General features: G+C 42.0%; 1 protein-coding gene across 1 annotated transcript in view; it reads left to right on the top strand.

Annotated features, from left to right (window-relative positions):
• The window catches only part of KIAA1549L (KIAA1549 like), a 112,255-nt gene that overhangs the window by 40,851 nt on the left and 45,830 nt on the right, over window positions 1–25,574 (top strand). The window contains exons 2-7 of the mRNA XM_069965792.1: window positions 4,201–10,062; window positions 13,852–13,988; window positions 16,304–16,511; window positions 18,542–18,675; window positions 20,069–20,231; window positions 20,588–20,647. Coding sequence (XP_069821893.1) covers window positions 4,201–10,062; window positions 13,852–13,988; window positions 16,304–16,511; window positions 18,542–18,675; window positions 20,069–20,231; window positions 20,588–20,647 — 6,564 coding nt within the window. The remainder of the gene's footprint in view (window positions 1–4,200; window positions 10,063–13,851; window positions 13,989–16,303; window positions 16,512–18,541; window positions 18,676–20,068; window positions 20,232–20,587; window positions 20,648–25,574) is intronic.

Here is a 25,574-nt window from a genome sequence, read left to right on the forward strand (position 1 = left end):
GGCAGTGGCATGAAATACACATAATCAATACAGAAATCAGTTAACCCTTAATACAGCTTCTCATTCAGCCATGCAACATAAGGTGCAAATCACAGTGACACCTGGTGGTGGGAGCAGCAAACTACAGCTTCAGTCTAAGAGCATACAGACAAATATAGTACCAACCTATAAGTGCTTAAGAAAGCAGTGGACTCCTGCTCTCGGACACTACATAGGTGTATAAAACACTGTCCAAATATTACAATAAAAATTGCCTGCAATTGTGGGGAGAGGTTTATTAAGAACTAGCATTTGGGGGGTTTAAAGAGGGGTATCTAAATACATTGTTTTTCCTTCATATATATTGCACACATTGCCTAGCAGACAGACTTTGATGAATCTGCTTTGCTGCTGTCTGGGATAGATTGGCACAGGATCCATCTGTAATTTACGGTTGTGATTATACAGAACAGATGGAGGAAAAATACCTTTTCATAAAACAATTGTTTACTGTGTACATCAACCTTACATATTCCAGAATTAGAAAGCGGCACATACATGTCTATTTTTAATTGTTTTCTTTGCTGTAACTTGCAAATTAAAATGCATGTGCCATTGACATATAGAGGCCCCAACCTGATGTGTGGTTGATTTCCAATAAAATAACATGGACATGCTAGATACAGATATGGGTATGTCAAGACTGGCTAAGGGTATGCAACGGGCAGCCGAATGATGTGCCAGGATGTCCACAAGGGAAATAAAAAGTAGTCCTGTGATGGTAGAATATGAAGTTTAGGTTGCACTGTATGTTCAAAAGCTAGACCTCAGCTCTAGAGATGATTGAACATTAAAAAATCTTAGGTTCTATAGAACTTAAACCTTGTCGAACCTTCCGCATTTGATTCCTGATGCCTTCCCGGTCCGTGGGGAAGGAGGAGAAAGCTCAGGGACCGCCTGGAATTCTGGGATACAGCCTATTACCTAGGCTGAATCCTGGAATTCCAAGCGATATCCGGGCTGTCTCCTCCTTCTCTGTGGACCGGGAAGGCATCAGGAATCAAAAGCGGAAGGTTCGACAAGGTTCGAGTTCTATAGAACCTAAGATTTTCCGATGTTCGATCATCTCTACTCAGGTGAACTGAGGCGCGGGTCGTACTTAGGGCTTTGTTTAGGGTGGCTATACATATACAGCATATATACACATGCAGATGAATAGACACTCTATTACATAACCCTATACTGCTCAGGTAGATCATGGTGCCATACTGAACAGGTAACTAATGCAGAGCCGATTTTTTGAAATGGTCATTATCATTCCAAAGAACTTCCTTCCATTTGAAAGCCTTTGTGGTTCTTAACATTTTTGTAAATCACTTTATTTAACAAAAAATACCCTAGAAAAACAGCTCTAAAATGTTGGCCATAGGCCTAAAGGCCCATGGTAGGATTGCTTCTGGTACATGCATGTACAGTAAGGCAATCTATAAGGGCTGCAGCCTATGGACTCCCTATGCTTAGATCATTTTTTAGGATATAATTTGCAAAATAACTATAGGACATTATATAACAAGGAATAGCTTGCATCCTGATGGTTATAATTAAGATATAAACCGTCTTTTGTCTGAATCGCGGCTTTTGAGGGATATCTCGCCTCATTTCCATGACAACTGGCGAATAATGACTCTGTTGGCTGCGTCCTTGATAAATGAACACAATTGAAGCTGCCTGTCTATGACTCAAAGAACCATCAAGTTTGCAAACTACAAATGAGCTGACGGTCTATGACTCACCGAAACACTGGAAGTAAAGTTATTGTTACACATTGAAATCTGTAGGTTTTATTTTTTTGCTGCTTGCAGATCAAATGCTTATATAACACAGCGCTTCAGTCTCTTTCGCCTTTCTTCTGCATATTATGTCCCTGTTTTCCTGTGGACCTAGCTCCTGGCATTGTGCCGTTTATGTTAAGTAGTCATGATCATAAAGACTGGCTGCTTGACTAATACATTGTTAGTACATTACATATGAAGTTCTATAATACTTTAAAAAAGTTATATATATATAGCCTATATATTGTAGATATATATTTTGTAGCATAAACATGTAACTCTATAAGTTTTTCCCTAATGAAACTGCACAAATGGTCATAATAGGAACCATAAAATATAATGATTCATAGATAGCACATTTAACATGAGAGCAGAACTTGTCAATAAAATTGGGGGTGTCAATATTTTGGGAACTATGTAGGGTTGTAGCTAAATGCTGTGATCAAGAAGAGTGGCTTATTGGTGCCCACCTGGCATACAGCACCCAGAGAACATGGCCTACCAGCCCCTGTTCTCAACCATGCCCCTTACCTATAAAAACTGTAAAATAAAAACCTAACCACTTTGTGTACACCTCATTCTATGTATAGTTTATTTAATATATTGATTTCCTTTCCAAGAAGGATGTTTATTGATTCTGAAATTGACTGTATTGGTATTTCATAAATCTATTTCATCTTCACTTTTTTGAATATTTTTTTAGTGAAGTTGTGAAGTGTTTTATGAAGGTACAGTTGTATTGCTGCAATGGTGGTCAGGGCTTGGGCAGGAGTGGAAGTGTCAGGCTATCCAGTATATCATTACCCTGTTTTTTTTCATACCACTGCAGTGTAAGTAGCAGATCACCTTCTAATAGATTGGTCTCTCTCCGCACCCCTGTTTAGGGTCCTATTAAATGAAGCCATTTTTTTGGTTTCCACCAATTAACGATAAACGGTTGCAAGTGAGCGCTTTTGGGAACTACCTGAAATTATTCACCATAATACATGGAACGATAGTTGTTTGTTACGATAGCAATTCGTAGTATATGAATGATTGTAATTACGAATGAATGATGTGTACATACACCGAATGATTTGCAAGCAATTAGGAAATAATTAATGATGATTTTATGGTCAGCTCAAAAGATGCGATCAACATACTAACAAATTTTCGTTAGTCATGTGATTGTCGTCTGCATACACTCAGAAAGATTTTTGCTTAAATTCGAACGATGTAACAATTTTTTGCACAATAATCTATATGTGTAATAGCTCTAAGAATGCAGAATTCTGCTCAGTGCCTATCCCTGTATGCAACCAGATGGTTCATCTGTCCATACATGCCTTCCGACAGCGCCTGCACTCCATTCATTGTCCTCTGTCAACAGCCATGTATTGATGGATGAGCTGTCTAGTTGCATACAGGTACGGTCAGCGCTTGCACTGCTACTAGTTCTATTACAGTGAGCAGTAATAGCAAGTGGGTGCTGGACACAGTGGTTGTGTTGGAAACCCTCCCCATCCCCCCCCTCAGGTACTGTATATGTGTGGGAATGGGACCCTGCTCTGTCTTGAGCAGGGTATCAAGACTTGCAGGTATATTATAAGGCCGGGTTCACACACAGTAAGACACCAGCGGTGTCACAGAACAGCTCGTGTCAGTGTAGTTCATCCCGGCCGGTACTGCAGTACCAGCTGGATGAACTTAATTTCTGTTAAATTAGGATGCCGGTGCATCTGGGTGTGCCAGCATCCCAATTCACCAAAGCACACAATTAATAGTGCGGCCAAAGCAGCACTTTCCATTGTGTGAACTGACAGTTCTGTGCTGCCGCTATTAATGAATAGTGGCCGCAAAAAACAGATCTGTTTTTCCTGCGGCCACTAGGAATCCCGGCCGAATTTGTAAAAATGGCCGTAATTAATAGAAAATATATGTTGTGCGAACATAGCCTAAAGTAGTATAACTTTTTTAAAGCAGTGTATTAAAAGGGTACTCGGGGCAAGGACCTTTTTGACATATTCCCTGGAATAGGTTGTTACAAAGCACTTACCTCCCTGGGTCCTGCGCCGCCGGTATTGTATCACTCTAGCCCCAGAACCTGGAAGCAACTGCACTGCAGGATGGAGTGGTAAGATACTGGCAATGCGGGCACCACAGAGGTAAGTATGCTTTATTATTTTTAAACAACCCATTCATGTGCATTTGTCAAAAAAGACCCTTGCTCGGTGTACCCCTTTAAACACGTTTTTATACTCTTGAGTGCTCCTTTACAAAATCTGTGTAATTATCTCACTGACTGACAAACATTAAACCGTTTGATTTCCCATTGCTGTTATATGTATATTCTTGAAGCCAAGTCACAAAGAATTTAAACTAACATATAGCTATGTCCTTATCATTTTAGGTTCCTTAACAGTTCCACCAGATGCAAGCACCATAGGTGAATCCTGGACAACTCAAGAATTATCTTCTGCAGCCAGTGAAATTCTTGGTTTATATATGCAAGAAGAGATAGAAAATAATACTATGGTTTATAATACAACACCCACCACCAGCAAACTCAATCATACAAGTCCAACCAGCGCCATTCCAGGCAATATGTCTGTACAGTTTGAAGAACCTGGTCCTTCTGAATCTCTGATCCTATCTACAGTCCAGCCTACAAACCCAGGTCTAAATGATACCAGCATGTTGCCTTTATCAACTTTGCATCCATCACTTAACCTCTTTTCTACAGGAGACAGTTTTACTTCATCATTGCCATCACCTCCACCTTCATTATCAATACCATCATCACCATCATCATCTCCACCTTACCAGACTTCCTCATCAGTAACTGATTATAAGTCATCTGCTTTGCATTACTTCGATAAAGTTACTCAGGAGGAAGTGTTAACTCAGGACACAACAACAAATGTATTACATGTTAGCTCTAAAGCAGACAGCAATAATGTTTATTCCACCAGCTCATGGGAGGCGATCCAAAATGGCACCACTGATTTGGCAAAGGAAAATCAGTCTCTAGAAGCTACTCAAGCACCGTCGCATACAGACTCGGCTTTAAAGGCAACAATAGGAGACACTTTAGGACTAACCAGCAATGAAACTGAATCTGCATCAGTAGCTGTTACATCCCTAACACTGAAACCGTCTTCCATGAAAACAATCTACACCCTTCCCAATGAAAGTGTTGCCCCATCAACAAGCTCTGAATACAAAGTTGACCCATTTTCTCCATCAGATAAACCATCTACTCCATCAAACACAACATTTACAACACCTCTAAACACATTAGATACAGGCAGTTTAGCATCCCATCAGGTAGAGACATACACTACTGAAAGTAGTAGGAATATTAATACATCTACATCTACATCTTTTCCAATAACACAAAAGGAAATTGTATCCCTCTCACCAATATCAACAGAAAAACCATCAGCAAGATTGATAGAATCCAGTTCCTTTACTGATACTCCAACCATAGCAAGCTCAGAAGAAAGATCTGTGGAGGCAACCAATTCTACACTTGTCTTCAATACGTCCCCTAGTGCCATGATGTCCACTGTGTCTGTCACTACATCAACTCCACTTAACTCATCAATGGCATTCATTTCTGTTCAACCTACTGAGAACACAGAGGCTGAACATACTTTTGGATCCACTTTGTCTGATAGGTTGTCCATCAACATTGATAGAATTACTGATGCCACAATGTCTAACATTACAGATCTCTTAACCAGTACTTCACACATTCAAAGCATGACAACAGTAAGTACTAGTATTAGTCCATCACAGTCTAACTCATTTCCTGAAGGAACAAACTCTCAAATTACTTTTACTGTAGTACCAAGTAGCAATATGTCTTCAACTTCTACCAAACAACTGTATGTAACAGAACGTGTAACTGATGACATCCCCTCATTGAGTACTTCAGTGGCTAGTTCAGAATCCCCACCAGGAGTAACTTCCTCTTTTAAAACATCCGCTCTAGCATATAGTACTAATACTGTGACCGAAATGCTCCAGACAGGTCATACACTAAACACAAATCCTATGTTGTCAACATTAGAGACAACAACTTCAGTAAGCATGGACGTAGCTTTGTCATTAGACGTAGAATCATCCCTGAAGACCACCACCTTGCCTATATCACATGACACAAAGAGTGAAATGGCAAATGCTACATTCCCATTGGAAACAAACACAGCAACAGTGTTCAATACACATTCAAGGACAACATCAGATGAAACACCACCCAAAATCAGTCCATTCACAGGGATAGGTAACGTTGGAACAAACACTGAGATCCAGCAGACATCAGTGAAGACCACAACATTGCCTATATCCCTTGGCACAACAAGTGACACAACATTGTTGACTTCTAATGACTCTGCAAATGTTACATCTTCATTGGAAACCAAAGTGTCAACAATGATTTATCCACATTCAAGTGCAACAAGAACTTCTGAAACACCACCGAAAATCACCACCAAAAATCTCACAATGATAAATGACACTATTGCAAATACTCTAAACCAGCATACATCAGTGAGGACTACAACATTGGCTATACCACTTGACACAAGTGACATGGTATTGCGGACTTCAAATGATATTCCAAATGTTACGTCCCCATTGGAAACAAGCATGTCAACATTAACTTCTGAAACACCAATGGAAATTTCCATGATCACAATGATAAATGATACCAGTAAAAACACTGAGATCCAGCATACATCACTGAAGAATACAACATTGCCTATATCACTTGACAAAACAAGCGAGATGGCATTAAGGACTAATGCATTTGCAAATGTTACATCCCAGCTAGAAATAAGCATATCAACAACACTTTATTCCCATTCAGGTGCAACATTAGCTTCTGAAACACCAATGGAAATCTCCACTTTCGCAATGACAAATGACAGCAATACAAACACTGAGATCCAACAGACAGCAGGAAAAACCACACACATAACCACAACCATTGAGGATCACTCAAGCTTAACACCAACAAAACCAGAATTCTTAACTTCATATCTTAGTACATTGGAAACTACTCTTAAATCAACATCTAACCTTGATGTTAGTAAAATTACAACCCAAACAGCTACTGATAATAGCTCTGCTTTTTCTGGTATCACATCATTGTCTGAAGCCAGTACATCAACAGTTACTGTTTCTTCCCAGTCAACTGCATCTGAGATGCCTACATTAAGTTGGGTTTCCTTTGCTACTAAAGAAACAGGTACAAATTCAAATGGTATAGAGGGGAATTCGACTTCATATCCCGGTTATCAAGCCACAAGTATGGTGTCTTCCTTCCCTAAATCTAATTTTACCAGTAGGGAACAAAGTACATCAATCACACCAGGAGTTTCAGAAGTAACATCACAACAGAAGTCAACAACAGGCTCTACAGAAATCTCCCCTTCTAATGCATTTACACCGTCGACCATACCTGATAATGCTGTTGAAACAGCTACCAATGCATTACCAGTTATGACAAACATATCTACAACATTGTCTTCCCCGTCCATAAACATTGATACAAAAACAGAAAGTTTGCAAGAATCCACTATTTGGGAAATCTCAAGGCCTTCACTGTTATCCAGCAGTGTAGCAAATCCATTCCTTTCTACATCAACACAGCCTAGTGTCAGTGCCACATACTACATGAGCTCTACAACACAGATTACTACAGCCTTAGACAATAATGGAAGTCATGGTACATTATTGTTACCAAGCAGTCAGTCTACTCATTCTTCAGTACTACCTACAGTACAGGCATCAAGCAAACATTTTGAATATCTGACAAGTTCAGATGGTCTTCAAGGAACCACTACAAATAGTACATCAACAGTCACATCATATGATCTTCAAAGAACCACTGCCGATAGTACATTTATAGTGACATCAGATGACCTTCAAAGAACAACTACCAACACTACATCTATGGCCACATCAGATGGTCTCCAAAGAAACACTACCAAAAGTACATCTACAGTTACATCAGACGGTCTTCAACAAAACACTACCAATAGTACATCTACTGTGACATCAGATGATCTTCAAAGAACAACTACCAATAGTACATATACTGTGACATCAGATGGTCTCCAAAGAAACACTACCAAAAGTACATCTACAGTTACATCAGATGGTCTTCAACAAAAAACTACCAATAGTACATCTACTGTGACATCAGATGATCTTCAAAGAACAACTACCAATAGTACATATACAGTGACATCAGATGGTCTTCAACTTAACACTACCAATAGTATATCTACAGCCACATCAAATGATCTCCAAAGAACTACTACCAATAGTAAACCTATGGTCACATCAGATGGTCTCCAAAGAAACACTTTCAATAGTACATCTACAGTTACATCAGATGGTCTTCAACAAAACACTACCAATAGTACATCTACTGTGACATCAGATGATCTTCAAAGAACAACTACCAATAGTACATTTACAGTTACATCAGATGAATTTCAGAGAACAACTACCAACAGTTCATCTACTGTGACATCAGATGGTCTTCAAATAACTACTATCAATAATACAACTACAGTCACATCAGATAATCTTCAAAGAACAACTACCAATAGTACATTTACAGTTACATCAGATGGTCTCCGAGGAAACACTACCAATAGTACATCTACTGTGACATCAGATGGTCTTCAACTTAGCACTACCAATAGTATATCTACAGCCACATCAAATGGTCTCCAAAGAACTACTACCAATAGTAAACCTATGGTCACATCAGGTGGTCTCCAAAGAAACACTTTCAATAGTACATCTACAGTTACATCAGATGGTCTTCAACAAAACACTATCAATAGTACATCTACTGTGACATCAGATGATCTTCAAAGAACAACTACCAATAGTACATTTACAATTACATCAGATGACCTTCAGAGAACAACTACCAACAGTTCATCTACTGTGACATCAGATGGCCTTCAAATAACCACTTTCAATATTACAACTACAGTTACATCAGATGACCTTCAGAGAACAACTACCAACAGTTCATCTACTGTGACATCAGATGGTCTTCAATTAACCACTATCAATAATACAACTTCAGTCACATCAGATGATCTTCAAAGAACAACTACATCAGATGGTCTCCGAGGAAACACTACCAATAGTACATCTACTGTGACATCAGATGGTCTTGAACTTAGCACTACCAATAGTATATCTACAGCCACATTAAATGGTCTACAAAGAACTACCAATAGTACACCTATGGTTACATCAGATGGTCTCCAAAGAAACACTACCAATAATACATCTACTGTGACATTAGATGGTCTTCAAATAACCACTACCAATAGTACATCTGCAGTCGTATCAGATGTTTTTCAAACAAACACTACCAGTAGCACATCTACTGTGATATCAGATAGTCATCAAAGTACCACTACTAATAGTCCCTCTTCTGTCACATCACTACAATCTCAGTCAGCTACACAAACTAAATTGGCAGCTGCAACCACTATAGATATTGTAAATTCTAATAAAAGTACTACTCACACAGAGGCCACTACAATGTCCATGCTTAACATCACATCCCATTTGTCATCCACAATCATAAAATTTACTAATTCCTCATCTTTCTCACCTCTTGCAACTACAAATCTTTCAACAAACATATCTCATTCTCTTTCTACAGTCTCTTCTGTGGTACCTTCTGCTGAAGTATCAACTGTTTCATCTACAGGAAATGCAACACAAAACTTTACTTCTACAGAAAAGCCTTCTCCCTTTTCTTCTGTGACTTTCACGACTCCTACAACTCATGTGTCCCCATCTATTATTTATACATTGTTGACCACTCAATTTACCAAGAGTGCCCAGACATCAACATTAGGAGTTGTTACTACAGGCTCTACACCAACAAATCATACCATACATACCTCTATCACTGTCCTTCTTCCAACAACATCACAAACCACAACTCTCACATCACCTCCTTCAACAACTACTCATACACCTAATACAGATACAGCCACAACCGTGTCAGATACCACCAAAGCGCCAACTGTTCTTACTCCAACCATTACTTCATCAACAATGGCATCTACTACAACATCCCTGAGGACATCTGTGGCTTCTGCGACACCAACAACAGTTGCATCTGTTGTGAATAGCACAGCTGTGACAACAATTCTGATTCCAACTACAACACCTTCTTCAGTTGAGTGCAAGCCATCCTCTGATACCATGGTGAAAACTGGTAAGTTCATGGTTTTTCAATGCTCTTGTTCAGCTGTATGGAAAATGTTTTCTATATCAGAATTACAGTGTTAGAAAAGTTGGACCCTACTGGCCTCAATTTTTGCTAAAATTTTATTGTTGGTTATCAAAAGATGGTACTCACTCAGCCAGGTTGTCAACGAGAACTGAGGTTCTGCGCCCCATCAGTAATAAGTTGGTTTCCCGACATGTAGAGTTTGCATTTTGATCTTATTAGTAAAAGGAATAGGTTATCACTTGTGCTGTTTTGGACTTTGAAACATCAAACCAATAAAAAAAGTCTGGGTCCACTTTTAAGAACAAAGAGATTGTGAGGTTCCTGTGTTCTATAAAATACATCAACAAGTAATCATGCCTCTAGGGCAAAGCAAGGCTGCAATGCAAAGTTTGTTTTCATCCTAAGGCTACTTGCAGTTATAATGTAGTTACTCTGTGAGAACTTTCTGCACTTTCCATCAGCATCTAGGCAACTCTATCCTCAGTGTTATTAACACCAAAGATAGAAACCAGTGATAAAAAAGTAAATACATGGTAAACTTGCCCACAGTGTTTGACAGTCTGTAGGATTTTTTCCCAAGCTTCTGAAACTAAAATTCTTGCAGGGAACATAGGGGTTAACTCCTTGCTAATTCTTTCCATTTTTGCCTGATAGACAACTGACAATGGGATTGAAGGGTTTTTCTGGACTTGACTTATATATTGCTGGGGGCCACAGAGATAATAATAAAGAACCCACACTCACCTAACACACTGCCGGTCCCCCACTAAACCTTACTTCCAAGGCAAACTTATCTTGAGAGTGACAGTCCGCATATCCAATCACTGACCGAGGCGCTGTCTACCTTCAGTCTGTGAAAAGTGACAATATTTCAAAAATGAGAATACACATAATAAACAAAATGTAGCTGCTCCATTAACTTCTGAGTTACTTTCATATGGTTAATTTTATATGTTGAGGGGGAATATTTTATATACCGACATTCTACAGACATGTCACTGTGTGGCCTGAATGAGTTATAAAGTCACAATGAGTTATAAGTGACTTAAAGTCACACTGTCACCCCTTTTTGCATTATGACATCAATACAAAGGGTACATTTTGCAGTTTTCATACCTTATTTATATCATACGTTATGGTGCTTGTTCCAGCTAAAAGTGATCTTTTATCATCTGTGAATTGTGCCACCTGGGTGGGTGTGCTTGACTGAATTGCCACTTAGCCCCGCCCACAGCAGTGCAGTAGACCTCGCCCCCTGAGACGCCATAGCCGTCTAGGCCCTGCCCCTTGGGCGGCCATTGGAATGGATCAGCCTAAAGGTCTAGGCCCCCCCTCTCGACCGGCCCATACCAAAGGCCACAGAGGGGGCGTGACCTATGATGTCATGGAGGGGGCAGTACCTACAGTGGTGATGTGGGTGGGGCTAAGTTGCACTGAAGGCCCGCCCAGGTAGAACAATTTGCAGATGATAAAAGGTTACTTTTTACTGGAATAAGCACCATGACTTATGATAAAAAATAAGATATGGAAAGTGCAAAATTTACCATTTACACCTGTGTAGAGAAGTCATAATGCAAAAAGGGGGTGACAGTGTCACTTTAAAGCATTAATGCCATTTGGAGTAACTTTTCACATATTCATGTGGATGAACTTGGCTGCAAATGTTCAGTGTCTCTTTAGCGCTACCAAAGGAAAAATGGTGCTCATTTAAATCAGTAGACTGCCTGTGTAATCTATGGTTCCACAACAGAGAGCTGATAAAGGTCTTGAATGAAAAACTTCTCTTTAACTCTAAATGCTTTAATAGGTTTTCCAAATTAGACATTCCCTTTAATAGAGCTTGACTACATGTTATAAAAGTGTGGTGGTCTGTCTTACTGTTCACTTAGTGTAATTGAGTTCATTTCAGCATGTCAAAAAATTGTCTGCTGTCAGGCATATGTTTCCCTGTGTTATAGGAGATGTATGGCTGACGCCCTAGCTGTATGATCAACAAGCTATGTAATAGGCGCTGTAAACAAGATCATTGCACCTTTATAGGTTGGCTTTGGCCATGTAATAAAACTTTAAGTTGTACCAATTGATAAAGTCCTCTCATCTTTATATGACAAACTAACCTTTGCTACTTTTGTACCAGTTTTTGGTAATTGCTCTCTGCATTTAGAACAAGTGACACTGTTCATTGCAATACACATACAAACAGTAGTAATTGTGAAAATGTTATTTTACTGTTTCTCCTAAAGGTTGAGAAATATATAAAAACCTGATTGTCACGGATACCTGACAGCGTCCCTGGCAACCTGGGGTGCCGTGGTACTGTGTCAACAGGCGGGAGATTTGAATCTCCTGACTCGCAGGCCTCCCTGCCAGTCAGTCAAGCTTGTTCCAAGTGTTTGTTGGGATCAGGGGGCTGGTCCAATCACATTCTAGACTAGACCCCTGATCTCCTATAAAACTTCCCCTTAGGCTTTTAACCCTTGCTGGCTATTAGTCTTTCTTTGAAGGTGTGATAGTGCCCCTCCTGTGTCCTTATTTCTTTATCTTGCTATGCCTGGTTACCTGACTTTGGCTTTTGTACTTTCTGACCATGCTACTCTGATTCCGTTTTTGTACGTATTTCTTGTTTGATTTTAACCTAAGCCCACATGAAAACCCTTGGTCTGAGGGAAGTAGACAGGGACAGCTGGCAGGGGCAAGTAAGGGCTGACTGCTTGTGTCCATTTCATCCCCTCCTTGACAGATCCCTACCAGCGGTTGTGACACTGATAGAAAAAAATAACAATTTCAGTGTATAAATAGCATTCGTCTGCCACACAATTTGCTATAATGTATGTACTGTTTCATCTAAATAAGACTGACAAGTGAGAATAGACATTGGCACTTGAACAGAGACCAGTTGTTAGCATGTATTCCTCTACATATGCCACTGAGGGGGTGGCAGTAATTGGTTTTCAATATGTCTGCACTATTTACACTTTATTATAAAGAGGTAATGCAGTAAGTACACCCAGACCCTTTCCCACTATTGCCATCATGGCACTAATGTTTAGGCAATGGTGTAAAATCTTAGCAACCTTTACAGTTGGTGCTTCATAGGAGGTATTAAAAGGGATTGGCCACTTTAGTATTAATAAGTAAGTTATAAGTTAGTAAGTGTCCTCACATTACTGACTGCCAGCAGCTTCCTGTGTACTCAATGTATATACTGACAGCAGCTCCCTGTGTACCTCATAGAGTTAAAATCAGACTTCCCTCCTCTAGGCTGTGCTGTCCTGCTCTGTGATGAGTCTGTCCATAAGATGGCTGACATGAAGGAGCATATGACCATGCCCCACCCCAAGTGTCCAACACTGAGCCTGTATATTCCTATGGTGAACACTGTGGGGCGGGGCATGGTCACATGCTTCTCCATGTCGGCCATCTTATAGACAGCCTCACCACAGAGCACGTCAGCAGAGCCTGGAGGAGGAGAGTCTGATTTTAGCTCAATGAGGTACACAGGGAGCTGCTGTCAGTATATACAGTGAGTACACTTACTAATACTGGACACTAAATAGTTTTACTATAAAGTGGCCAACCCCTTTAAGAAGAAGAACTGTATTCTGCCTAAAAATTCCAATGTCCAAAATGGCTTTTACCACAGTTGTGTACTAAAGAGTCAGGGACTCATATTTATGGTGATTTTTTGACTTTTGTAACTTTTGTAACCTTTGTATGTATAATATATACTGCAGCATATGAGCTAACTATTGGTTGTATCTCATTGCTCAGTACTTACCCTGATGTATTCGCCGTCGACTACAGATAAAGAGGCCATTATGCAAACATTTCAAGCGTTCCTCAGTCTTACTCTATTCCAAGCTTTAAACAAACCCATCCAAGTATTTATGAATGGCACCTTACCAAATGTAAGTACAGAATATTCTATGTGTTCTCACTTGTGGCAGGAAAACGTAACTAACGGGGGTTGTCAGGGATTTGAGAATAGAAATTATTCATGCACCTCTGTAGGCTGAGTTTGGTATTGCATCCTATCCTCATTAAAGGGGTAGTGCGGTGGTAAACAATTATTCACAGAATAACACACATTACACGTTATACAACTTTGTAATGTATGTTATGTCTGTGAATGGCCCCCTTCCCCGTGTCCCACCACCCCCACCCGTGTACCCGGAAGTGTGGTGCGCTATACATACCTGTTACGTGCTGACTCGTCTCCGATCTTCAGTCAGCGATGTCGTCTTCGGTCCGAATCCCTCCGAGCGTCCTTAGTGCCGGCCGCCCTCTTCAGCGTCATCAGATGCTCAGCCGCGATTGGCTGAGCACAGTTATGCTCAGCCAATCGCGGCTGAGCAGCCGATGACGCGGCAGAGGGCGGCTGGCACTCAGGACGGACGGAGGGATTCGGCCCGAAGACGACATCGCTGACTGAAGATCGGAGACGAGTCTGCACGTGACAGGTATGTATAGCGCACCACACTTCCGGGTACACGGGTGGGGGTGGTGGGACACGGGGAAGGGGGCCATTCACAGACATAATATACATTACGTTACATAACATACATACAATACATTAAGTTGTGTGTGTGTTATTCTGTGAATAATTGTTTACCGCCGCACTACCCCTTTAAAGTGAATTTAGAATTTTTCTTGTCTAGCGATAATCCTCCCATTACTTTTGGGTGATAGTCTGCAGAAAGCTCCAGATAGTCAGAAAGGGAAATTTATCAAGCCATTTATGCCATGTTTGCAGAACAATTTGCTACTTGTATGTGTTTTTATTAGAGATGAGTGATTCAGAATCATATGAAGCAAAACTGATCTGCGTGACTATCTCTCAGTCTGGCATCATAGCTGTATCCATGTTTTCCAGGCGGTATCCTCTCTCTGCATGGAGCCGGCAGACTGAGTGATATGAGTGCAGATCAGTTTTGCTTCGTACGAAGCAAAACTAATCTGATTCGCTCATCTCTAGTTTTTATGCCAACGTTGATTCTTAAAAGAGTGGGTAAATATGTAAATGTATGTAAATATGTGTAAATGTAAGTATGGATGTGCTCCCAATGTAAGTCCATAGGGGTGTGTTGGTTGCACGCATAAAGAGAGAGAAGCACTCATCTGTGTGCTTCTTTCCCCACTTGTTCTAACAATCGGTTAGAGTGTAAACACTCACACCCTGACTGATTAAATCCTTTGACATGTCTGTATGGCATATTGAAGCAAAGTCCGACAGCAAAAATTTAGGGATTTTATTGCATATCTGAGTATAAACTTTTCGACCAGAGAAAAGGTGGCAGATGACGTAAGGATCAAGCATAAAAACCCATGATAAAGACCATCTTTGGTGAAAACGTTGCTGTGTAAGGGAGGGTTCACACTGAGGAATTCTCACGGATAATGTCAGAGGAATTCCGCTGTCTGTCCGCATGCACGGCCACGCGCCTTTCCGCCGGCTCCATAGACACCATTCTATGGGTCGGCGTATTCCACTATCCGCCGAAAGGAGTGACATGTCACTTCTTTTGGCGGATAGCGGAATACGCCGGCCCATAGAATGGTGTCTATGGAGCTAGCGGAAAGGCGCGCGGCCGTGCATGCGGACAGACAGCGCAATTCCGCGGACATTATCCGCAAGAATTCCTCAGTATGAACCCACCCTATACATGGATATAAATATATATATATATATATATATATATATATATACTGTATATATATATACAGTGAAATCACTGGATTTTTGCTGAAATCTTGTATGCTGTTGAACTTTGACGCTTCTAAATGTTTACATGCTGACACTTGTGATTATCTACTGCGTGCATCCCTTTAACTACCTGGCTAGTGAACTGAATGTTACGGTGCTGTTGGATCCTCCTTTATTGGTATGTGTCTATGACATGTCAAAAGTTTTTTTGACAGTGCTAATAAACGTACTGGAGTAACATATCCCAAGATGTAAGATGTTATTTTTTTTAGTGACAGGTACACTTTAGCAATGCCAGAGAAATAGAAATAATAATAATAATAATAATAATAGAAATAGTAATATTATTAGTAGAAAATTAAACTTTAAAAAAAAATTAAGATTGGATTAAAAGCACATTTCTTTGCTTCCGCTCTGTAAATTGAAAAATGTTAACGTCTATAAGGTGTATCATACTGTTTATGTTGCAATTGTCTACTTGTTGATGTATAATTCTGATACCTGTTTCTCTTTTTACAGCCGCTGAATCTGCGCAATGTGACGTTGGGATATTCTGTATCGGTGAACAATTCAGTATACATCCCGTCAGCCATTGTGGATGTTCTTACAGGAAACAACATCTTTGATGTTACAGAACTTAAAAATAATATTTCAGGCCTGCTGTCTGTGCCGATTATTGCTGAACCATGGAAACCTGACCCTGACATCAGCTTTAGGATAAAAACAGGTGAGTGAATTTGTAAATGCTGTTTTGGAAAAGGATATGCAAAGCCTCCTTTTAGAGGTAGCTTTTCTCAATACAATGTTCATGCTCCTTTAAGAAGCTTCAGTAGATGACTGGGAGTAAGCCAAGCCAGAACCTCCCCAGAAGGAGATGTATATTACTCTGTAATGCTCTTTGAAAAGGTCAGGACATTTTAATAGACATCTAAGACTATGTTCACACAGTGTCTTTTTTAAAGCAAAATAATGGCCGATGTTTGATAATGATGGCCATAAATAATGTTCATTATCATAAGTGATGGCTGTCAATGTAGAAGAATGTCCATTATTTTTAAAGCAACGACAATTATTTGGCATTAAAGAGATGTTGTGTGAATATAGCCTAAACCTAGAAAGTGTTAGGCCCGAGTGATAATCTGCCAAATCAGTCGATTTTGACAGATTAACGTTTCCTGTAATAGAGAACATGATCAGCTGATGACAGCAATCATTGGCTGATTGTGTCTTTAAATTCTGACCTAAAATCATCAGCCGTTGACTGCACATCGCTATGTGTAACAGTGATGCTTGGCCAATGGCTGATAAATGTGTAAGGGAAAATAAAGTGTATACATTACCTCTCCATGCTCCCCATAGCTGCCAATGTCGATGTGCTATTGTGTATGATCACTTTGACTCTGTCTTCCAGTTCATCATCCCCTTTACTGTGACATCAAGTGTGTAGTATCCCTGTGTACATTATCTCTGTACTGTGACAGTACAGTCTTCATCATCTCTGTATTGTTACATTACTTTCTCAATTATCCATGTGCCATAATGGTGGATTTGGCCCACCTGAATGGTATATCTAAGCACATACGCCATTCAGTACTCTAGGAAAGATCAGTACCAGGGATTTTATTTGCCACACAGCTTTCCCACAAGCAGATCTAATTACTAATATGCTTAACAGAGCTTGACATTAGAATGTACTGCTCATTAATAACCCATATCAGTAATAAAATGATTGTAATTTATTGTTATTAGATGATCTGCTTTGTGCAATGTAATCTATAGATTACCCGGAAGCTGACAGTTCAATTCAATTTGCAGAAAACGTCTGGGCTCTGGCTTGGCCTTCCTTTCTAATCTTTCTTGGCAGGTAGCCAGGATTATGCCTCATGTTGTTGCTGTCGTTGTGTTTTAAATACTTTATTGGAGTTTTTTTTACAGCATTTTACGCTAGATCCGCACAAGCGACTATTGTCAGTGCTGCCAGGATGGCAGGTGTACAATGCTGCTGGAGTGCTGGGTAAACCTGCCATTGTGTAGGGTTGTTTTGGATCTGGACCAATTTAGATGCCAGACACTATGATTTATCCTGAGTGTAATTTATGTGATGTTCTTTAAAGCCAGTTTCTTGGTGTCTACTAAGCCATAACCTGAAGAATAATATGCCAGAATAAAAAAATTCCAAGTGAAAATGGTTGAATCAGGACTGCTGCCAGTATTGATGTGTTACCATAATCATTAGGTGTTACATGACTTGCTTTGCAAAGGAGGGCCAAGAAAGTGTAGGCCAAGAATGGGCTACAGCTGTGGCTCTCCAGGCATGATGGGAATTGTAGTTTTGCAACAGGTGGAACGCCGAAGGTTCCCTATCCTTGGTGTAGGCAGGATAGGCTGTAACGTATGGCGGCACTGAGAAGGTAGGCACATGCTCAGCACTAATAAATGTGAATGTTATCATTTGAATCTAGGCTGATACTTGTTTTTTATATGTTGGTTAACCTCTTTCTGTGAAGTTTCCCCTCCTCCAAATCTTGGGAGGTTGACGGGAGCCAGTGGCAGTTATCGTGGGGTTTCAAGTTTTTTTGATGGCAAGAAAACCTTAGATTGCAGGATTCTGAATCAATGGAATGGGATCTGTCAGAATTCAAAAAATGTCAGCGCAAAAAACTGATCTGATGAAGTCCTTGTGCCTTTTTGTGCAGAGAGCCTTAGAATTGTTTCATGTTATATTTTTCACTGCTCAATGTCCTTCCATTTTGATAGTCCTGAAGTTGATGGGAACAGGCTCTAATGTCCATACTTGTGTGTATGTCCGAAACATGGAACAAAAGCTACAGACGGCATTTGAGACGGCAGAATTTACCAGTACTGGTGTGAGCAGCAACCTCTCAGTTCAGGTAAGACTCTTTCATCACTTATATACTGTCCTTTTACCACGAACTTGTTTGTGATCTTATATACTTTTCAAGGTCACTTTTGCTTCAATTGTTTTAGTCCAATTCAAGGTCTTAGAACATGTCTAGTACTGTATGCCAAGCCAGAAATCTCTACAGAAGGAAAGACTACCCATCTGCAGACAGCCATTATGGGGTCATTGCCCCTTATCAGTACAGAGCATGGTGCTGACAAGACCAAAGGGGTGATATTTCACCTTGAGGAGAGTGTCGTAAAGACGTATGGAGACTTGGAGGCCACTCATGCTCCACTGGTGTGAGAGAGAGCTGCTTTGCATATTCTTTCTTCCCAGAATTCCCAGGGAGGCACGAATGATCTGTAAGCCTTTATACGTCTTTACAACACTCTCCTAAAGGCCTAAAAAATATCACCACTTTGGTTCCCTTTGGGGCTTCATACAATGCAGATAATTCTCTTGCAATGACCACTTTACTTCATATGACCTAATATAACAACCATTCAGCGGAAATTTTACAGCGTTATAACAATATTTTTCCTGATGTCTACCTGATACTTATATTATGGAAAAGTGGTTTATGTCACATGTGTTTGACAGACATTTCCTCTTCTGGCTTTATATACTGGAAAATAAGAATACACATTGGCAGAATAGTCTACGTAGAACGATGGGGTTTTTGGCACAGGACTAGTCCCGGCGGTGCCGCACCTGTTAGAGCGTGTGGTACTTTTCATGATTATACTGTTCACAGGTGTACGGACCGGCAGGACATTCTGCTCTGTAATGTCTACAGAAATTACCCACAGATCTGCTTAACCCTTACTTGTTATTGTTCAGCTTCAATGTTGTACATTTAATTAAACAAATTGTTAAAAGAAAAAGTATATGCACCGTAAGAACCTGGATAATCAAATATTGTATATTATCAGTTCTTCAAAGAAAGGCACACTATATAGGCGAAAGTATGTGAACCTGATTATGCCACTCCCACTGCATATAATCAAGCACACAGCCATGTGATCTCCATAGACAAACCTTGGATGTCATAGGCTGAAAGTAGCCTGTTATAGGATGCCACAGGTCAGTCACCTGAAATGAACAGAAGCATCTAGGAGTAATAGCTTCTCGGCCACAATGAGATAGACCATGCAGAGTTATAAAGCGGGGGAGTGTGGCATGTAAAATTGTTCAGTTATACCTTTCAGTTGAGAGTTCTATACCATCTCTGGAAGTCACAAAAGCACAAGAAGCTTCATGAAATATGGGTTCCATATAGAAGTTTAGCAATATATACATTTGAACAATGGTTGTGGCACACCTATACTTACACATTATTTACTTATCATTACAATATCTTTATTTTCTGTCCTTATCAGATCTTAAACACATCCATAGAAAGCCAAATTCTGACTCTGATCTATGTATTGAAGAATAATAGCAATGCGGTAAATGGTACGACAGCTAGCAGTCTTCTCAATGTCCTCTCTGGAGAAGTGGTTGGGTATTATCTGGGAGACCCTCCGTCAATTATTGCTGAACGTAAGTAGTACACACCATGGCCCAGATTTCTAAAGTTTTAAAAAATAGAAGTTGGAGTAAACTTTTCATAACAACCAATCACAGCTCAGCTTTCAGCTCTGGTTAAAAAGAAAACTAAGCTTTGATTAGTTGTCGTGGGCAGTTAACACCAGTTTCTATTTTACATCCTTTGAGAAATCTAGGCCTTGTATTTATTAATATTTTTGCCACAGAACAATGCTGAGTTATTAGCACAGAATAGTTATTATATAGGAAAAACAAGCATTTACTAAAAAAGTCAGGTCAGGAGAGTCAGCTACAAACACTGCTTTATAATGTCAGTAATAATTACTTTACCATCTCTGTTTTATTTGTAGCCTTGTATTATCCGAATATTGATGTGTCGGTTTCCACTAAGAGCTACTGGGTGTACACAGGTAACTTTATATTTTTTACTTCGTCCAAATGAGGATTGTGTTTATTTCTAATTTTCTGTCATAAATTTTTGAGTCATTTTCTTAGATTTCTATATGAAATATAGTTATAGAGGGTGCTATACTAAGAAATAAACCACTGCTGAGTGGACATAATTATCCTGGTGCATGGAACCAGTCCCATTAGATACAAAATTACTCAACACACAAACTAGCACACACAAACAGAAAAGGCAGAAAGTGATTTAAGTGTATAGAGGCCCCCTGAGTGTCCCCAAAACAGCAGATATAAGGGGAAGTCAAATGCATGATTAAAGGGGTTGACCACTTTATGGTGAAATTATACTCACAGCACTTACTGACAGCAGCTCCCTGTGTACCTCATAGAGCGAAAATCAGACTCCCCTCCTCCAGGCTGGGCTGTCCTGCTCTGTGATTAGTCTGTCAATAAGATGGCCGACATGGAGGAGCATGTGACCATGCCCCGGCCCCCAGTGCCCACCACTGAGCCTGTATATGCTTATGGAGGACACTGGCAGTGGCGGATTATAATGTGGGCGGTTCGGGTGGCCGCCCGGGGCCCGAGGCTCCGGGGGGGCCCATGCCGCGCCGCCCACATTATAATGCCGCTGCGGCCCGCCCCCCCCACGCCGCTGCGGTGACTCTCTTGTGACCGCAAGCATTGTTTTGCTTGCAGTCACAAGAGTCCGGCTCCGTCTGTCCCCGGCCCCGGCTGATGTGCAGCTGCCGGTGGAGTCCTGTCCTATCCCCCGGCAGCGCGCGCATCAGACAGCTCCCCGTGCGCCTGTGGCTGTGACTTCCGGTGCACGGGGAGCTCTGTGATGCGCGCGCTGCCGGGGGATATATCGGGACCCCTCCGGCAGCCGCACATCAGCCGGGGGACAGACGGAGCCTGCAGCAGAGGAGAGGATCGACGGGGGAACGGACGACAGGTGAGGTTTTTTTTGTTTGTTTTTTTATGTTATCTGCTGTGCACAGGGGGGGGGGGGAGAAGAGGGGGAACATCTATAAGGTGGGGGGGGGGGAGAAGAGGGGGAACATCTATAAGGTGGGGGGGGGGGAGAAGAGGGGGAACATCTATAAGGTGGGGGGGGGGGAGAAGAGGGGGAACATCTATAAGGTGGGGGGAGGAGAAGAGGGGAAACATCTATAAGGTGGGGGGAGGAGAAGAGGGGAAACATCTATAAGGTGGGGGGAGGAGAAGAGGGGGAACATCTATAAGGTGGGGGGGAGAAGAGGGGGAACATCTATAAGGTGGGGGGGAGAAGAGGGGGAACATCTATAAGGTGGGGGGGGGAGAAGAGGGGGAACATCTATAAGGTGGGGGGAGGAGAAGAGGGGAAACATCTATAAGGTGGGGGGAGGAGAAGAGGGGGAACATCTATAAGGTGGGGGGGGGAGAAGAGGGGGAACATCTATAAGGTGGGGGGAGGAGAAGAGGGGAAACATCTATAAGGTGGGGGGAGGAGAGGAGGGGGAACATCTATAAGGTGGGTGGGGAGAAGAGGGGGAACATCTATAAGGTGGGGGGGGGGGAGAAGAGGGGGAACATCTATAAGGTGTGGGGGGGAGAAGAGGGGAAACATCTATAAGGTGTGGGGGGGGAGAAGAGGGGGAACATCTATAAGGTGGAGGGGAGAAGAGGGGGAACATCTATAAGGTGGGGGGGGGAGAAGAGGGGGAACATCTATAAGGTGGGGGGGAGAAGAGGGGGAACATCTATAAGGTGGGGGGGGAGAAGAGGGGAAACATCTATAAGGTGGGGGGGAGAAGAGGGGGAACATCTATAAGGTGGGGGGGGGAGAAGAGGGGGAACATCTATAAGGTGGGGGGGGAGAAGAGAGGGAACATCTATAAGGTGGGGGGGAGAAGAGGGGGAACATCTATAAGGTGGGGGGGGGAGAAGAGGGGAAACATCTATAAGGTGGGGGGGGGGGGAGAAGAGGGGAAAAATCTATAAGGTGGGGGGGAGAAGAGGGGGAACATCTATAAGGTGGGGGGGGGGAGAAGAGGGGGAACATCTATAAGGTGGGGGGGGGAGAAGAGGGGGAACATCTATAAGGTGGGGGGGGGGAGGGGGAACATCTATAAGGTGGGAGGGAGAGGGGGAACATCTATAAGGTGGGGGGGGAGAAGAGGGGAACATCTATAAGGTGGGGGGGAGAAGAGGGGGAACATCTATAAGGTGGGGGGGAGAAGAAGGGGAACATCTATAAGGTGAGGGGAGAGGGGGACCATCTATAAGGTGGGGGTGGGGGGAGAGGGGGACCATCTATAAGGTGGGGGGAGAGGGACCATCTATAAGGTGGGGGTGGGGGGAGAGGGGGACCATCTCCTATAGGATTAGCACCCTCCTCTCCTGACATCCTCTGTGCTGCTGGGACCTCCCCTATAAGACCAGCGCCCTCCTCTCCTGACATCCTCTGTGCTGCTGTGACCTGCCCTATAAGATCAGCACCCTCCTCTCCTGACATCCTTGGTGCTGTTGTGACCCTGTGACCTCCCCTATAAGATCAGCGCCCTCCTCTCCTGACATCCTCTGTGCTGCTGTGACCCTGTGACCTCCCCTATAAGATCAGCATCCTACTCTCCTGACATCCTCTGTGCTGCTGTGACCTCCTCTATAGATCAGCACCCTCCTCATTACATCCTCTGTGCTGCTGTGACCTCCCCTATAAGATCAGCGCCCTCCTCTCCTAACATCCTCTGTGCTGCTCGGACCTCCCCAATAGATCAGCACCCTCCTCCTGACATCCTCTGTGCCGCTGGGACCCTGCGACCTTCCTTACTGGGGGTAGCAGCAAGGGACCAAACATTATGTTTATTGGGTCCAGCAGGGAGTGGAGGCAGGCAGTGTTTATTGGGGACATCGTGAGGGGGGGGGGGGGGCAGTAGCGGATTATAATGTGGGCAGATTGACCGGTGGGGGGGGCAGGTTGGGTGGACAGCCCGGGGCCCAGGGTACATTTAATCCGCCACTGGACACTGGGGTCGGGCATGGTCACATGCTCTTCCATGTTTGCCATCCTATGGACAGGCTCACCACAGAGCAGCACAGCCTTAAAGCGTCTCTGTACCCACAATCTGACTCCCCCAAACCGCTTATACCTTCGGATAGCTGCTTTTAATCCAAGATCTGTCCTGGGGTCCGTTCGGCAGGTGATGCAGTTATTCTCTTAAAAAGCAACTCTTAAATTGGCAGCCCCGTGCCCCACGGCGGGGGCTTAGATTGTGTATGCATTAGGCTGGGAGAACCTCTCTGTCCTTCCTCCCTGCCCTCCTCATTATTAGGAATGCTCCAGGCAGATTGTCTCCTATTCCCCACCTGTGTGTATAATGAACATGGGCTGGATCGTTAAGGCACCTGTGCAATGATCAGACAGGAGAAAATGTTCCAGTGGCATTCCTAATGATGGGGAGGGGTGGTGCAAAGTTAGGGCACAGATACTCTAAGCCCCCACCATTGGGCACGGGGCTGCAAGTTTAAAAGTTGTTATTTTAGGACAATAACTGTATCACCTGCCCAACGGACCCCAGGACAGATCTTGGATTAAAAGCAGCTTTCCGAAGATACAGGTGGTTTGGGGGGGGGGGGGGGGGTCAGATTGTGGGTAGAGAGTTGCTTTAAAGAGGGGATTTTTATTTTAGCTCTATGAGGTACACAGGGAGCAGCTGTCAGTGCAGTTATTAATACTGTTCACTAAACTATTTTATTATAAAGTGGTCAACTCCTTTAACTAAAGTACTGAGTAAAGCAGGTCCCTTCTTGGTCTTGAGAAATAGATAACAAGGAAAAAGCAATACACGACTCACCAGCTAAGTGGATAAAACCATCAAATCTTTATTGTATTTCTCTAAAAAGGTCAACGATACAACGCATTTTGGACATCTCTTTTGCCTTATTCAATGACTAAGAGTATTTTAATAATGTATATGATTGGATGACATATTGGGATAGTTTTTGTGCTTACAGTCAAGTTTTCATAAACTCTGCCCCTGTGGCGGCAATCCCATCCCTGTACTGCCATGAATCTACATATAAATGCTGGGAAACACCAGGCATCTTAGAGGCAAAGGGATGGCATCTCATATCCACTTTTCTCACTACTAATGTTTCTTCCATTAATCGACTAGTAAGGGGAATTCCTAAAAAAAAAAGTCATTGCAGGAGCACACTTCAATCCTAGGCTTTCTGAAGCTATTCTCCTCAGACATGATCAGTTTCTCTTAGCAGAGAGGCTGTCTTGCTTCCCTTTAGATAAATGGCACTTGAGCTTTTGCAGTCCCCATTGCACAACTTTGTACATAACATGTGCCTTTAACATGTCCTATGTTTTCTTATTGGTAATAAATCATATAATATATAATCATTGAAAACTATGTTGGTGGGAGCTCTGTTTTTTTGACCCAACATCTACATGCGCTGCATTAAATGATAACATTCTGGCTGCTGAGCGCGACCACTAGGTAGACATATACTGCATGCTGATTTATTATTGAAGTGAATGTATGTAGTAAGCTTCCTTAAGAGGTGACCATGACCCAAAGAGGCTAGAAATTTATCATTTAGGTCTATAGCTATGCGGGGGGTTAAACGTTCATATAACTGGTGTCAGGCTATTGCATTAGTGAAACGCAATAAAAATTCCTTTTTTATACTGTTTAACAATACATTCACAGCTCACTTCACGTGACATAGAACAGACAAAAAACAATCAGTGTGTTTGTCTTCTATGGCTCTATGCTACGCAACTGTAGTAAATAAGTCACTATAGAGGAGTACCTGTACCTCCAAGAGAACAAATAGCAATCACATAAAAGTCCTTGGCCTTTTCCTGGAAACATTCCGCACTGCACTCAAGCATCTCTCAACACATTGCAAGAAGAAACAGATTACAAAACTACCTAA

This window comes from Dendropsophus ebraccatus, chromosome 4 (assembly GCF_027789765.1).
Source record: "Dendropsophus ebraccatus isolate aDenEbr1 chromosome 4, aDenEbr1.pat, whole genome shotgun sequence".
In the NCBI taxonomy this organism is placed as follows: Eukaryota; Metazoa; Chordata; class Amphibia; order Anura; family Hylidae; genus Dendropsophus; species Dendropsophus ebraccatus.